Below are 14,264 nucleotides of genomic sequence, written 5' to 3'. Positions count from 1 at the left end.
AAAAAAAAAAAAAAAAAAAAAAAAAAAAAAAAAAAAAAAAAAAAAAAAAAAAAAAAAAAAAACTAATGAATGTCTTATTTGTCACGTATTTTGCAGAATCTCACAAGAGCATGTATCGATATCATCAAAGATCAACAAAAATCATGAAAAATCGAATTCTTCTTCGTTCATAAGTGGGATAAAGAGATGGAAATAGCAAAACACATCGAACCAGTACATCCGAACTGAAATATGCGACTGCGAATAAAATTACCCAAGAACTCCAGAGAAAATTCTAGATCTAAACAAAAAAAAATCGCAAAATTGAAAGAATGTAGATTTTAAAGATGAACAGTAAAGATCATTACCTTCGTTCTACTAGGAGGTGGACGCAAGACAGAATGCTAGTGGAAGACTCGAGAGAGTAAAAAAAAAACTGAACCAGCTGAAGAAATCTGCTGATTGAGCGGATGGATATTTAGCCCTAACTATCAGGTCGTAACTCGTAACCCAATCTGCGTCGCGTTCTTGTGTTCGAATCCAGCTATTTCCATTTGCTTTATTTATTTATTTTTCAATTACTTGTCCCAAAATTCTCTATTTATTTTTACAGAAATCGGGGAATGTCAGGTTAACTACAATACATCTAGCTGATGATACAAAGTTATGGTGGAGATCCAAATACAGAGACATTCAAGATGAGTGATGCACCGTAGACACTTCAGATAACTTAAACCAAGAATCCCGATCATAGTTCTTGACATGTTCGAACTCCCTTAACTCCTGAGACTACATTACATGTTCGAATTAAGACATACTGTGTCATCACATGTATGAAAAAGACCATGTATTCAATTTTGTCGAGGGACGAGAATGTTCCCTTAAATAAAAAAAAATATTATTCATTTTAAATAATCTTTTAAAGGCTAATATGGTATAATTTTAAAAAAACAAACGTATAATATAATATAATATAATATTTTATCTATAATTAATTGCATATAAACCCTTCGTCTTAATTATTACAATAAATAAGAGTTTTGACTTAATATACATGAATAATAAGAATCTTTTACCTTTTATTTAAACACGTTTACAAATACGTATTTATTTAAATTTATATTCTTAAATTTTCAAAAGTTTAAATAGTGTCAAATTTTTAAAAATATCTTTTAATTTTTTAAAATTTAAAAATTCAAAACTATTTTTTAAAATATTTAAAAGTTCGAATTAAAGTAATTATATATTTTTTAATTTAAAAGTATTAACTTAAAAAGGTTTAAAGAATATTTTTGAAGATAATATACAATTATTTTTGTATTAATTTAATATACAAAAAAAAAATAAAGAGTGAATATTAGTTGGTGGATAGCAGCGCCACCTAAAATTGGATTCCCTCAGTGGGCCCCACGTCCCCAAATCAACGCCTGCCAGCTCATCCCTGACCCCACACTTTTTGTACTATCTCATTCTGTTTGCGAAGCACCAGATCATACCCCACCTCCCACAACGACTCTAAAGAAAATAATTCGCTTTTCCATTTTTCCTTAAAATAAATAATTACTCTTTAGTGCTCGATCATCCAACTACCGGATAACAAACACTGGACCCCACCACTTTACCGGCGGTTTCCGGTCACCCATTGGCTCTATATACATAACTCTATTCCGATAGTGAATCCTTAATTTGCGGCCATGGGAGACCGTGACGGAGCTTTCAAAGAATCGGAGTCCACCGGAGAAATCGGCGGCGCCGATGCTCATTTGGTCTCCGGACGATATAATTGCTTATGCTTCCCTTGCTTCGGACCTCGTCGGTCGGTTTCCGACGAGATTTCCTGGTGGGAACGGGCGAAGGCGGGAGCGAGAGCGAGAGCGAAAGCCACCGTAGACGGCGAGGATCATTGGTGGACCGGCGGAGTTAGATCTGTCAAGAAGCTTCGTGAATGGTCCGAGATCGTCGCCGGTCCGAGATGGAAAACGTTCATTCGTCGGTTCAACCGGAACCGGCCCGCTGCCGTGAAGCTTGGGAAATTCCAGTATGATCCCATCAGTTACGCTTTGAATTTCGACGAGGGAAATAACGGCGATGTGGATTTCGAAGAGGAGGAGTGCAACGGTGGGTTTAAGAACTTCTCCGAACGGTTCGCTGCCGTGCCGGCTCCGGTGAAGTCGGCGGCGGATGTATAGGGTTCTGCGGCGGTCTTTTGTCCTTTTCTGGTGAAGTTGACTGGTCGGCTTCCGTCCGGTGGTGGTAATTTAACGTATCTTTTTTTTCAACTGATGAGCTGGAAGTTGACCGTTCCAATTAATTAAGAGGCGCCAATGGCGGCGGGTACACGTGGCAATAAGATGGTTTACTTTCTGTCAGGGTGACGTGTAGCAAAACCATTGGTAGTTTATATGATTTTGTTTTCTTTTTTTTTTCCAATTAAATTTGTATAATTCATTTACCAATAATAGAATTGCATAATTCAAATAGAGTTTCATTTATGTAAATTCTATTATTGTCAAATTTATATCTAATAATATGTCATTAAAATTTTAAAAATATTTAAATAAGTTTTGAATTTATAATTTATATTCATTAAATTCCAAGTGTTATCATGTTCCATCACTTACCAGACGACGGGGAGTCCAACAAAGAGTTAACATCAGTGTTCATAATAGTAAAATATTTCAATGTCTTGTAATGTTCGAGCTCGAGATGTAAATTTAATTCAAGTGGATTGAGAAATCTTACGTCGGTTGGAGAGGGGAACAAGTCATTACTTATAAAATTTGGAAACCTCTCCTGAACAGTGTTCCCGAACAGTGTTTTGAAATCGTGATGCTGAAGGTCATACATAACGGGTAGAGGTGGACAATTCTGCTAATGGTGGGCTTGAGTTCTTACAAAAGCCCACTCGACGAAATAAAGCATAGAATCTCTATTTCAATGAGAGAGATAAAATCATGAGGGTGACCACCATTCTCTAACGAGCAGTATCAAACAATATTTATTAGCAGTGGTAGGCTTGAGTTGTTACGAAAGCCCCCTCCGACCAACACATGACATAGCATCCCTATTTAAATGTGAGAGATAAAATCCTTAGGCTGACGATCATACGTGCAGAAGTTGATAATATCTACTAACGAGCCCACTTCGGCCAATCAGAGAATTGAATCCCTATTTAAATGGGAGAGATACAACGGCTGAGCTGACAACCATAAGTAACCAGTAGAAACTGTGAGATATTTACTAGTGGACTTGAGTTGTTATAACAGCCCACCAGACCAGACATAGAATCCCTACTTAAAACGGGTGACAACCATAAGTAACCAGTAGAAACTCTGGATATCTACTAGTGGACTTGAGTTGTTACAACAGCCCACCAGACATAGAATCCCTATCAAAACCGATGACGACCATAAGTAACCAGTAGAAATTGTGGATATCTGACAACCATAAGTAACCAGTAGAAACTGTGGATATCTGACAACCATAAGTAACCAGTAGAAACTGTGGATATCTATCAGTGGACTTGAGTGTTACAACAGCCCACCAGACATAGAACCCTTATTAAAATCCGTGACAACCATGAGTAACCAGTAGAAACGGTGGATATTTGACACCCATAAGTAACCAATAAAAACTGTTGATATCTACTAGTGGACTTGAGTTGTTACAATAGCCTAAGAGGCATAGAATACCTATTTAAAATGGGGAGAGGAGTTAAACTGGGATTACATTCTCAGTCCCTAATTTTTTACTTAAAAAAATATAGAAATTAATACCAAAAATCAGCATTTTTATGCAAAGTTTTAAAAAAAAAATATAAAATCAACAAAAATAAAGTATTTAAATTTTCACCTCTTATAAATTTCCAGTAATTGTACTCCATCATCTTCTTCATGTTCTGCTGTGCAAATTCCTGATCAAGATCACGAAGGTTTTCCACACATGGCGGACTGAGAGACGATCATTTTGAAAAACACTTTGAAGCTTCAAATTTTGAAAACGTTCGCTCTCTCAGAAAACCAAGTTCCAATCAATATCGAAGAAACAAATCATTTTGATCTCATTTCTCTGATACAATCCAAGTTCAATTGATATCGATCAAATCCAAGAAGATTTCAGACGAATTCCGGCCTCCATTGATTGTTCGAGCTGCTCGGAATCGGCAATCCACTCTTCTTCGACCATTGCCAAATCTTCGACACCGAGAAACTTTCCCCGTTACTTCTCCCACTGATTTTCTTACCTTCAACCTCTCCGTTTCCCTGGAAGATTGCAGGGTTTAATTTCTCCTTCATCACCTGTAAATCTGAATCTCCAACGACGTATTGGTAAGTCCCCATTGAATAACATCTTCTCGCGTTTAGGTGATTTTGGTTGCTGCTTTCTCCTTCCTCTTCTATTTGTTCTTCGTGTTCTTGTTCTTCTTCGCTGTTTATTTTTTTGAATTTTCCGAGTCTCACTGAGAAAACTCTCATTTCCCTTGAAGATTCATCGATTGTTGTTGTTACTCGTTTCTGATGATTTCCAGAAATAGGATTTTCTGGTTGCCAGTGAGAACCATTTCCGCGCCCTAAAATCTCGTCCAAATTAGGGTTTTCGAGAGGAAAATTGGAGCTCAAAAGAGAGGCTCTGCAGAGAGGGCAAGTGGAGTTCGAGAGCAGCCATGTATCTATGCAATTGATATGAAAAGCATGGCTGCAGATGGGAAGCGATCTCAGCCTGTCGTGATATGAAAACTCATTGAGACAAACGGCGCAATCGAACGGCTCTTTCAAATCCATAATATCTCTGTACAAGAACACTGGCAAAGCGTCGATGAAGGATTGATCGAGGCCTGAATCATGAAGGCGAAAGAGCTGCTGGAGCTGTCTTTGGAGTGTGTGAGATCCAGGCCTTTCTGTGTATCGATTGGAGTGATGGTAGATTGACGGGGAAGATCTTTTCAGCAGAAATCGAACGAGCAAATGGAGTAAACCAGAAACGAAGAAAATGACTGCTAGAATCACTATAACTAGAAGAAGAATTGGGCTGATGCGGCTGAAAGAAGAAGAAGAAGAAGAAGAAGAAGAAGACGATGGTACAGAATCATTCGATATTGAATCAGTGCCAACATCAAAAGGTGAAAGAGGAGATGGGTATATCAGATTACCATCTTTTTGCATCATTTCATTTGAAAATCTTGACATCTCAGGAGATATAATACTCAATAACAATCCCTTTTCTTTGTTCCAGGTAATGGATGATGAACTTTCTGCTTTTTGATCGAAAAAAAAGCTGAAAGAGATAGAGAAAGATGATATAATCTTATGCTGAAGAAGGTTGCATTGTACCTAACCTACCATTTGATGCAGAAAACGAAGGAAGCCATTAAAAAACTAAGGTATTCTTTGGCTGGTGAAGATGGGTCTGCAGATTTCCAGTGTTTATGCGCCACAGAACAAGAGGAAGAGGGTTGGGATTTGATTGGCTTTGTTTTAGTGTGAAAGCCAAGGTGGGTAAGGCTGAGATTGGCCATCAAAGTGGCAGTTGAGCCCTACAGTGATTGAAGAGACTAGAAGAATTTCATACATTTCAACAAAACAACTCCCAAATTTGAAGGCCCATTTTCTACCAAACTATCACAAGGTACACTTTCTTTCACCTGCTCTCAACAAAAACCTGATATTTGGGAGTATTTTTCTTTACCCTGTTTCCTTGAATGTCAAAGATTTTGGTTAGGAAATTGCTGAAAAAGGTATGGATGTGTGAAGAAAATGTGGTGTATGTGAGTTTAGAGGAGGTCCACCATTAATATAGCAACTCGATTACCCACAGGAGCCTGTTTTCTCTTTATTTATCAGCCTTCAATGATGAGTTTTCCCTGTCTAATAGCCTGCTAACCACAGCATTCTTTCCACTAATGGTGGCGACATCATTAACTTAGAAGATGAATCTAAAGTTACTTTGATTTCCATGTGATATGAGACAAAGTGAAAAACTAACAAAGACATGGTCCTAAAGGGATAATTAGAAAATGAATAGGTTCAAAGAGGAGAGTGACCAGACCAGAGAAAGAGAAACGTGGGCAGAACAGAGATCTGAAAGTATCGTATAGAACAGAAGAATTTTGCTTGATTTGTCACTAAAACTCAACCAATATGACAAAGGAATAAAATGAAGGGCTTAGAGAAATGGGTGATATGTGGGGTCTTTGCTTCCTTTTCCTTGCACGCATGGGCTTCAAAATATCCTCTTTGATCATGACCATTCATACACCCATCACCATGCGCCTTTTGTAACATAACACCCTTGTCTCTAGAAAAGATATCAACCGGTGGAGAATATTTTGGATATATAAACAAAAAACATCTCGATAGTAAACCGCCCTCGGGTTGACTTAGTAGTTAACGGGGACCATGTAAATAACCGAGAGCTTAAAGGGAATGGGTTCAAGCCATAGTCACCTCGGGTTGACTTAGTAGTTAACGGGGACCATGTAAATAACAGAGAGCTTAAAGGGAATGAGTTCAAGCCATAGTCACTCATAGATTTACTGATGTAAAATCTTTTGATAGAATTCTAAAGTGAAATTATGTGTACTTAAAGTTAAAGCGAATGAATCATGTTATCGAAGAAAAGACCCGTTCGAGAAAATATCGACATGTATATGTATACTAGAGAGAACTTAGTTGAAAAGGGTTTCATTTGTTTATTGGGATTCTTAAATATGTTCGCCCCACATTTGTCTGAACTTTTGGCTTTTATGTGGACTTGGTGGTAGAAATCTCGTGAGAATTAAGAGGTCAAACTTCCTTATTTCAAAGAAATAATTATTTCTTTTGTGCTTCTTTGGAGAAGAAGAGATCATTGTGCTGTAGAAATATAATGATTTGGACGTGACCTTGATGCCTTGCAATCTGGTCTTTTTGGTGCTCATGCCTTTTCTCTTTTTTCGAAACTTTTTGGTGTTCATGCTTCTTTTTCTAATGAATATGATCTATATTAAATATTGTATCTTGGCGTTCATGCTGTTTTGTAATCAAATTTGATTTCACATCGGTTGGGGAGGAGAACGAAATATTCTTTATAAAGATGTGGAAACCTTTCCCTACTAGATGTGTTTTAAAAACTTTTAGGGGAGGCCCGAATGGAAAAATCCAAAGAAAACAATATCTGTTAGCGATGGGGTTGGGCCATTACAAATGGTGTCAGAGCCAGACACTGGGCGACGTGTTAGCGAGGAGGTTGAGCTTCGAAGGGGGTGGACATGAGGCGGTGTGTCAACAAAGACGCTTGGCTCCAAAGGGGGTGGTTTGGGAGGTCCTACATCGATTAGAGAAGGGAATGAGTACAGCGAGGATGTTGGGTCCCAAAGGGGGATGGATCGTGAGATCCCACATCGATTAGGGAGGAGAATGAAGCATTTTTTTCAAGGGTGTGGAAAACTCTCCCTGGCAGACATGTTTTAAAAACCTTGAGGGAAAGCCCAAAGAACATAATATCTGTTCGCAAGCTTATTACACAAACTATTACGGATAAATTTAAATATTTGATGTAAACTTTTGCCAAAATTTCATATTAAACTGATTTCTATATTTCTCTCTCACATGCTATCTCCCTCTCTATAAGTTACCTTAAGAAATAAACGTAACGCTCTTCCAAGATGTACCATGGTAACGCTTGTGCTTTTTCGTGTCACAGGGGACAATGGAGCGTAATAGGATATTTCGAGTGGTTCGGGGAGCACAAAGAGGATGGCTAGGCGGAAAAGTTTATGACCATTCTCTTGAGTATAGAAATCAATCATTTTTCAGGTAGCCCAACCTACCACCATTCTCATTAAAACTCATTTCCTAACCAACTCCCGGATGTGGAGTGATGCCACAGCAAGGAAGGCAACCTTTACAACATGAAGCCATGGCAAAAGCGACAACGACATGGCAACGGCCCCCAACGGGTCACTGGAAGCTAAATATTGACGCTTCATGGATAGCGAAACAGGTCAAGGGACCTAGGATTGTTTCAAAAGTCGAACAAAAGGCAACCTGTAGCACTTGGAAGATCAAAGTTATGGATTTGGCTGCAATTCTTGAAGGGCTTAAGATGCTTGTACCAACCGACCATTGCCCTGTTCTTGTTGAATTAGACTCCATTCACTCTTCGTACCCTCCCTCTGAAACGAGTGCTTCATGGATCACTTCCATCGTCCATTCCTCCCTCACCACCAATTGAACCCACGTAGCTATATCGACATCGAACCCTTTGCTCTAAACCGTTTTCCCCATTAGAAGTTTGAGAAGAATCTCGCCAAAAGTCAAGGATGTCGAGCTTGAATACACTTTCCTCCATGGAGTGGCAAATGATAGGGCAATCATTTTCGACCATATACAGGTTGTACAGGTGGCATGGTCATGTTTGTCCAAAGCGGATCGCCTCTACATGTATGTCCATTCTAAACCGTTTACCTTGTTTTTATTGCATGTATTATATTCTAGCTTAGTTATTTACCTTTCTTGTAATTTTGTTGGTGTTCGTCTTCTTGACACTTGATGTTTACACCTACCAAAGTTAATTTAAGAATAAAATTAGTTGCCAAATCTTCCTACTTTGAGTTATATATTACTTATGACGTTTCTCTTCCTACTTACTAGCATAGTCCTTACCTCGTTCTTAGAAAACAAGGCGTTTTCTAAGAACGAGGTAAGGACTATGAGATAAGTCGTTTATGCCACCAAGAATCCAGGCTCGAGTTCTCCAACTTGCTTAACTTGCATAAGGGTTAGAGTAACTACGATGTCAATTGGTATCATAGCCAAATAATCGCCTAGAAATGAAATTAGTAAACATGTCCATGATTAAATAGTTGAACAAGTCTGTAATGACTAACCGATCGACGACAATGAAGAGTAGATGCTCTATTTACAAGTTCCTAATAGTGTTCATTATTTGGGACCTCACGTACAAAAGATTGCTACTAAAGTCGATATACCGAACTTTCAAAAGTTTCAATATGAATAGTACACGTAAATAAAACTAAAAATAAAAAATAAAAATACTCGTATGAACCGAAAAAAACTAAACCTTTTCTTCAAAATTTATATTAAAAAAAGAAAAAAAAGAAAAGAAAAGCAAAGTAGTAGAGCCATGAAACATTTCAACAACAGCTATGGGTACTTCCACTTACCACAAAACATGAAAAGCATTCATAATTTTACATTCTAATTGTGACATACCAACACAACCAACAACATTGTTTCATTACAAACAACAAGCCATGTGGATGGAACAGTTCAATTCCATGTCTTTTTGTGTAAGTGAGGCATAGATAATGTGAATCTAGTAAGGCCCTTACAGATCAACATGTCCAGCAATATCATTATCATTCTCACTCGAATCACTTTCCTCATCACTTACTTCCTCTTCACTCTCATCTTCCGCGCTCGCATTCACCACATTTTCCCTTTTCGCGTAGCGTTCACAGTACTCTGTCATACCAAACAAACAACACACGTAAAAGTAGAGACACTATTATGCAAAACCCGAGATCACACCATAGAGAATTTACAGTTTTAGGACTAAAACGATGCAAATCTATAGGTTTCGAACAAATATTGTACACGGGTTGTCGATACCCCTAATGGAGGAGCCATGCCAAACAAACAACCCACGTAACAGTAGAGACACTATCATGCAAAACCCAAGATCACACCATAGAGAATTTATGGTTTCAAGACTAAAACGACGCAAATCTATCGGTTCCGAACCAATATTGTACACAGGGAGACGATACACTTAATGGAGGAGCCATACCAAACAAACAGCACACGTAAAAGTAGAGACACTATTATGCAAAACCCGAGATCACACCGTACAAAATTTACCGTTTCAGGACTAAAACGACACAAATCTATAGGTTCCGAACCAATATTGTACACGGGGAGTTAATACCCCTAATGGAAGAGCCATACCAAACAAACAACACACGTAAAAGTAGAGATACTATTATGTATAACCCGAGATCACACCATACAGACTTACAGTTTTAGGACTAAAACGATACAAATCTATAGGTTCCGAACCAATATTGTACACGGGGAGTCAATACCCCTAATGGAGGAGCCATACCAAACAAACAACACACGTAAAAGTAGAGACACCATTATGCAAAACCCGAGATCACACCGTAAAGAATTTACAGTTTCAGGACTAAAACGACGCAAATCTCACGGTTCCAACCAATATTGTCCACGGGTAGTTGATACCCCTAACGGATGAGCTACATATTCAACAATACCAAGTATACACATACCAAAAGAAGCAACATTCATTTACGAACACGATATGGTACCATCATGATACAACATCCGTTCTATACTTTTCAAAAGAAATTCATACCTTTGACCTTTTTATCGTACTGGTTCCTGTCTTTTAACATTAAAGACGCTGCGTCGCCGTTAAGCGGGTCTGAAGGATTGGGATAGAGCAAAAGCTGTGGAAGGAAAACTTCAAAAACATTCAATAGGTCTGAAAAATGGAAGTATACAACAGAAAAGTAAAGAAAAAAAAAAAAAACATGTCAGTCAGCATTCATGTCAGATTTTGAGCTAGAAAATAAGTAGAATGGCAATTGTTCTAAAGTTACCAAACATTGGACTCCAAGTTTGGTTAATCACATCCAAGCACACAGAACCAGATCTGCAAATACAGTGAAAACATGAGAATCTTAAAGATATTGAGAGCCATAATATGTGAGGTCTAGTTTGCTCACAGTTCATCGACGTTTGGATGATATATCTTGTTCACGAACCCGATAGACGGGGACTTGTACGGATACGCATCGGGGAGTTCGACGTGGATCTTCCAAACTCCGCCTTCATACAAGCCTGTCATTGTTGCAGCCAAGTTCGAGTGATGATAATAAACTTCCAAGAAGGTTTGAAGCATATAAAATGAACATGGGTAAGTAAATATATGAGAAGTTCATAATATTTCGAAACTTGTGGGAGTTATGAAGCGTATGTAACGTTCAAGGATGATCATGCTATCTATTTGTACAAAAGTGTTCTACACGAGCCTAACTTAAGAGTCAAAACGGTGTGTCATCATAATGTCAAATATTTCGAAACTTGTGGGCATTATGAAGAAGCGTGTGAAACGTTCAAGGATGATCATGCTATCTATCTGTACAAAAGTGTTCTACAGGAACCTAACTTAAGAGTCAAAACAGTGTGTCATCATAATGTCAAACATTTCGAAACTTGTGGGTGTTATGAAGAAGTGTATGTAACGCTCAAGGATGATCGTGCTATCTATCTGTACAAAAGTGTTCTACACGAGCCTAACTTAAGAGTCAAAACGGTGGGTCATCATAATGTCAAATATTTTGAAACTTGTGGGCGTTATGAAGAAGCGTGTGTAACGTTCAAGGATGATCATGCTATCTATCTGTAGAAAAGCGTTCTACACAAGCCTAACTTAGGAGTCAAAACGGTGCGTCATCGTAATGTCAAATATTTCGAAACTTGTGGGTGTTATGAAGAAGTGTATGTAACGTTCAAGGATGATCATGCTATCTAACTGTACAAAAGCGTTCTACACGAGATGAACTTAAGAATCGAAACGGTACCAAAAGCATTAGGAAGTGGCACCACTAATTAAGGGGAAAACTCAGCCATCCAACCATATGCATAAGCATAGAAATACATCGTAATAGAAGCAAAAGCATGAGAATGGGGAATACTTTCTTTTGGACCGTTGAATTCGACGTTAAATTCTCCGAGCCCGTCGTCTACCATCTCCACTTTGTAATCACTCATCATCCTGGATTCAGCATTGTTCAACTAAGCATATTAGAATTGAAACAAGGAAATACAGCGGATTACCATAAACTCACAAACTTCGTAAATGATTCGATCATGCACGTCGAAAGCTCAGTTACTACTCAAATTTATGCTAAACTAAGTTCCCTAGGGACCTCTTTCTTCATAATGGTAGGCTTGAGAGCCATAAGCAAGTCAATCATTCATGAAGGGCAAATGCTTATCAGTTAAGGGAAGAAATAAAAAAACTTCGGCATTAGAACCAACACGAAAAACGTTCAAGTTTCAAGGTCATAGAACTTTAACAAAACTTAGATTTTCCCCCGTTGATTCTTATCGAACAGCTGCATACCCAAAAAAATCTTGGATTCTAGAATAGTTTCTTGGCTCAAGCCCACCGCTAGCAGATGTTGTCATCTTTGGGATTTCCCTTTCAGGCTTCCTTTCAAGGTTTCTAAAACGCGTCTGCTAGGGAGAGATTTCCACACCCTTATAAGGTTGTTACGTATCGTCGTTAGCCTCACAGTTAGACCTGTAACAACCCATGCCCACTGCTAACAAATATTGTACTCTTTGGGCTTTCCCTTTCAGGCTTCCTTCAAGGTTTCTAAAACGCGTAAGCTAGAGAGAGGTTTCCACACCCTTATAAAGTGTTTCGTTCTCCTCCCCAACCGATGTAGGATCTCACATGTCTACAGCTCAAGCTAACACATTCATGATAGTTTCTCCTTAATTTCTTGTAGCGATTATCAAGAACTCAAGAACAATTAGAACAGCAAGAACACAGAAACTAATGAGAAAACTATACTTGTGAAGCATCATGAATAATCAACTCACAATTTCATGACATCCATGTCTCTCCGCTTGTTTGGAGAAGACATTTTGAATAGCAACACCTCAAAAATCCCACAAGAATGCCTGCCAAGAATTGCTCAATAGCATCATATTCTCTCACTAACATCATAAACAAAAAAACATGATAAACACAACAACTCCAGAGATCTAACATGATAAACAAAAAAAACATGATGATCAAAGGGCTGAATCATGCACCTAGACTTGCCAAATTCATCCACAAATCCTTTCTTAGATACCCTTTTCCATTAAGATCTCAAAAACACAAGCAGATCAGAATTCAACCTTCAACATCTTATACAGAGAAGATAATATTCAGATGACTCCAATGCCTAAGCAATAGCAGATTCAAAGGGTATAGTTCATCATCCAAAATAAAGTTCATAAACAAACAGCCCCTTGTTTAACTTATTAGACAAGGAGAAAGGACAACATCGACGACAATAATAAACAAAGAAACAACCCTTTTCCCTCCTCCCAAACTCAACCAAACCGAAGCATTACAGTATACACCCGACCAACAAGAACAAAACAATTTTATACAGACAACCCAGAATGTAAGAACCTGGGAAATGGCTAAAAACATGTCGTGTTCGAAGATCCATGGCTAACCCACTTGAGCTCTAAGAGAAAAAAGAAAAGGGTTGGGTTGATTCTTACAAGGGGAGTCTCCAATGGCGAGAAAATCCGAGATGAAGGACGAAAGGTGAGAAGAGAAGGGGAAAACTGTGGAATGGGAACAGAGAAGAATAATAAAATTTTGAGTGAGGACGCGTAGATCAGAGGCGAATTTGTATACGAAAAGTGCAATGAAATTTTGGTTTTGGAAATTTATTGAATTTTTTGTTCTTCAAAATTTAAATTTATATTTGTGCATTAAAATTGGTGTCAATTAATGTCAATTCCATTGAAAGGGAAAACGAGTTGGCAATGAAGAAGTAGACTTTTACTTTCTCAATGCAAGGATTCGATTAACCCATTCTTTGTAATCAAAATCAACAAGGTAATGAAAAACAGATGGTAAAAAAAATAAAAATAAAAATAATAAAAAAAATAAAAGCATATATATATATATATATATATATATATATATATCAACACGAAGAAGTCTTATCTATTTTCGTCCCATCTCCTATAGTTTTTATTTATTTTTTGAGATATCAAGATAGAGAATTTTTGGGTTTAGATTTCTTGTGATAATTCTTTTTTTCATTTTTTTAATATATTTTTAATGATAATATTCCTCATTATAATAAATTCAATAATATTTTATTAAAAAAAATATAATATCATATTTAACATATTTATCCATCTTTTTTACTAAGTACAGGGCAAAGGACAAGATTCCCCGTCCACATCTACATGGAAGGTGAGCCCCATCGAGTGAATGTAACTAAGTGATAATTAACAGATACAATTGATCAATAGATTAGAGATTTGAATTATCGACAGTCAAGTGTAATATTATTCGATCTTTCATAAATATTTCAAAACAAACTTAAGCTATGTAAACATAGTTCATTCAAATGTAATGTTAAAAAAAAAATCATTTTTTAATTTACAAAAATAGAAAACAAAAACAAAACTGAAAACCAAATGACTATAAGACGAGCCCATGAAATTTCAAATTAT

General features: G+C 37.4%; 5 protein-coding genes across 7 annotated transcripts in view; 2 read left to right on the top strand and 3 right to left on the bottom strand.

The window, feature by feature from the left end:
* The window catches only part of LOC111457056 (protein DELETION OF SUV3 SUPPRESSOR 1(I)-like), a 3,550-nt gene extending 3,009 nt beyond the window's left edge, over positions 1-541 (bottom strand). Inside the window, exon 1 of the mRNA XM_023099183.1 lies at positions 348-541. The gene's annotated coding sequence lies outside the window, so the exon portion shown is untranslated. The remainder of the gene's footprint in view (positions 1-347) is intronic.
* A 1,093-nt stretch (positions 542-1,634) lies between these two features.
* Positions 1,635-2,477, top strand: LOC111457052. Its single transcript, XM_023099178.1, has one exon. The coding sequence runs from the start codon at positions 1,674-1,676 to the stop codon at positions 2,166-2,168; it is 495 nt and encodes a 164-aa protein (XP_022954946.1). The 5' UTR covers positions 1,635-1,673; the 3' UTR covers positions 2,169-2,477.
* A 1,617-nt stretch (positions 2,478-4,094) lies between these two features.
* On the bottom strand, positions 4,095-5,448 carry LOC111457046 (RING-H2 finger protein ATL46-like). The gene has a single exon (XM_023099171.1). It carries the CDS (start codon positions 5,163-5,165, stop codon positions 4,095-4,097), a length of 1,071 nt encoding a protein of 356 aa, XP_022954939.1. The 5' UTR covers positions 5,166-5,448.
* A 2,021-nt stretch (positions 5,449-7,469) lies between these two features.
* LOC111457054 lies at positions 7,470-8,555 on the top strand. Its single transcript, XM_023099181.1, has 4 exons — positions 7,470-7,499; positions 7,660-7,679; positions 7,755-7,772; positions 7,835-8,555. Coding segments are annotated over exons 1-4 (396 nt in total). The 5' UTR covers positions 7,470-7,497; the 3' UTR covers positions 8,191-8,555.
* A 555-nt stretch (positions 8,556-9,110) lies between these two features.
* LOC111457050 (ubiquitin-conjugating enzyme E2-23 kDa-like) lies at positions 9,111-13,465 on the bottom strand. Of its 3 annotated transcripts, none has more exons than XM_023099175.1 (8): positions 13,293-13,465; positions 12,831-12,964; positions 12,615-12,695; positions 11,699-11,778; positions 10,727-10,841; positions 10,601-10,653; positions 10,354-10,482; positions 9,111-9,443 (listed from the first exon to the last, which is right to left on the bottom strand). In XM_023099175.1, the coding sequence occupies exons 3-8, from the start codon at positions 12,656-12,658 to the stop codon at positions 9,307-9,309; spliced, it is 558 nt and encodes a 185-aa protein (XP_022954943.1). In that variant the 5' UTR covers positions 12,659-12,695; positions 12,831-12,964; positions 13,293-13,465; the 3' UTR covers positions 9,111-9,306. The 3 variants fall into 3 exon arrangements, with proteins under 3 accessions (XP_022954943.1, XP_022954944.1, XP_022954942.1); XM_023099176.1 differs by having other exon boundaries at positions 12,831-12,926; XM_023099174.1 differs by lacking the exon at positions 12,831-12,964 and having other exon boundaries at positions 13,293-13,464.
* Positions 13,466-14,264: the final 799 nt, after the last annotated feature.

Source organism: Cucurbita moschata, unplaced genomic scaffold (genome assembly GCF_002738365.1).
Source record: "Cucurbita moschata cultivar Rifu unplaced genomic scaffold, Cmos_1.0 Cmo_Scf00019, whole genome shotgun sequence".
Lineage (NCBI taxonomy): Eukaryota > Viridiplantae > Streptophyta > Magnoliopsida > Cucurbitales > Cucurbitaceae > Cucurbita > Cucurbita moschata.
The sequence above is the reverse complement of the archived record's forward strand: the minus strand, read 5'-3'. Positions and strand labels throughout refer to the sequence as shown.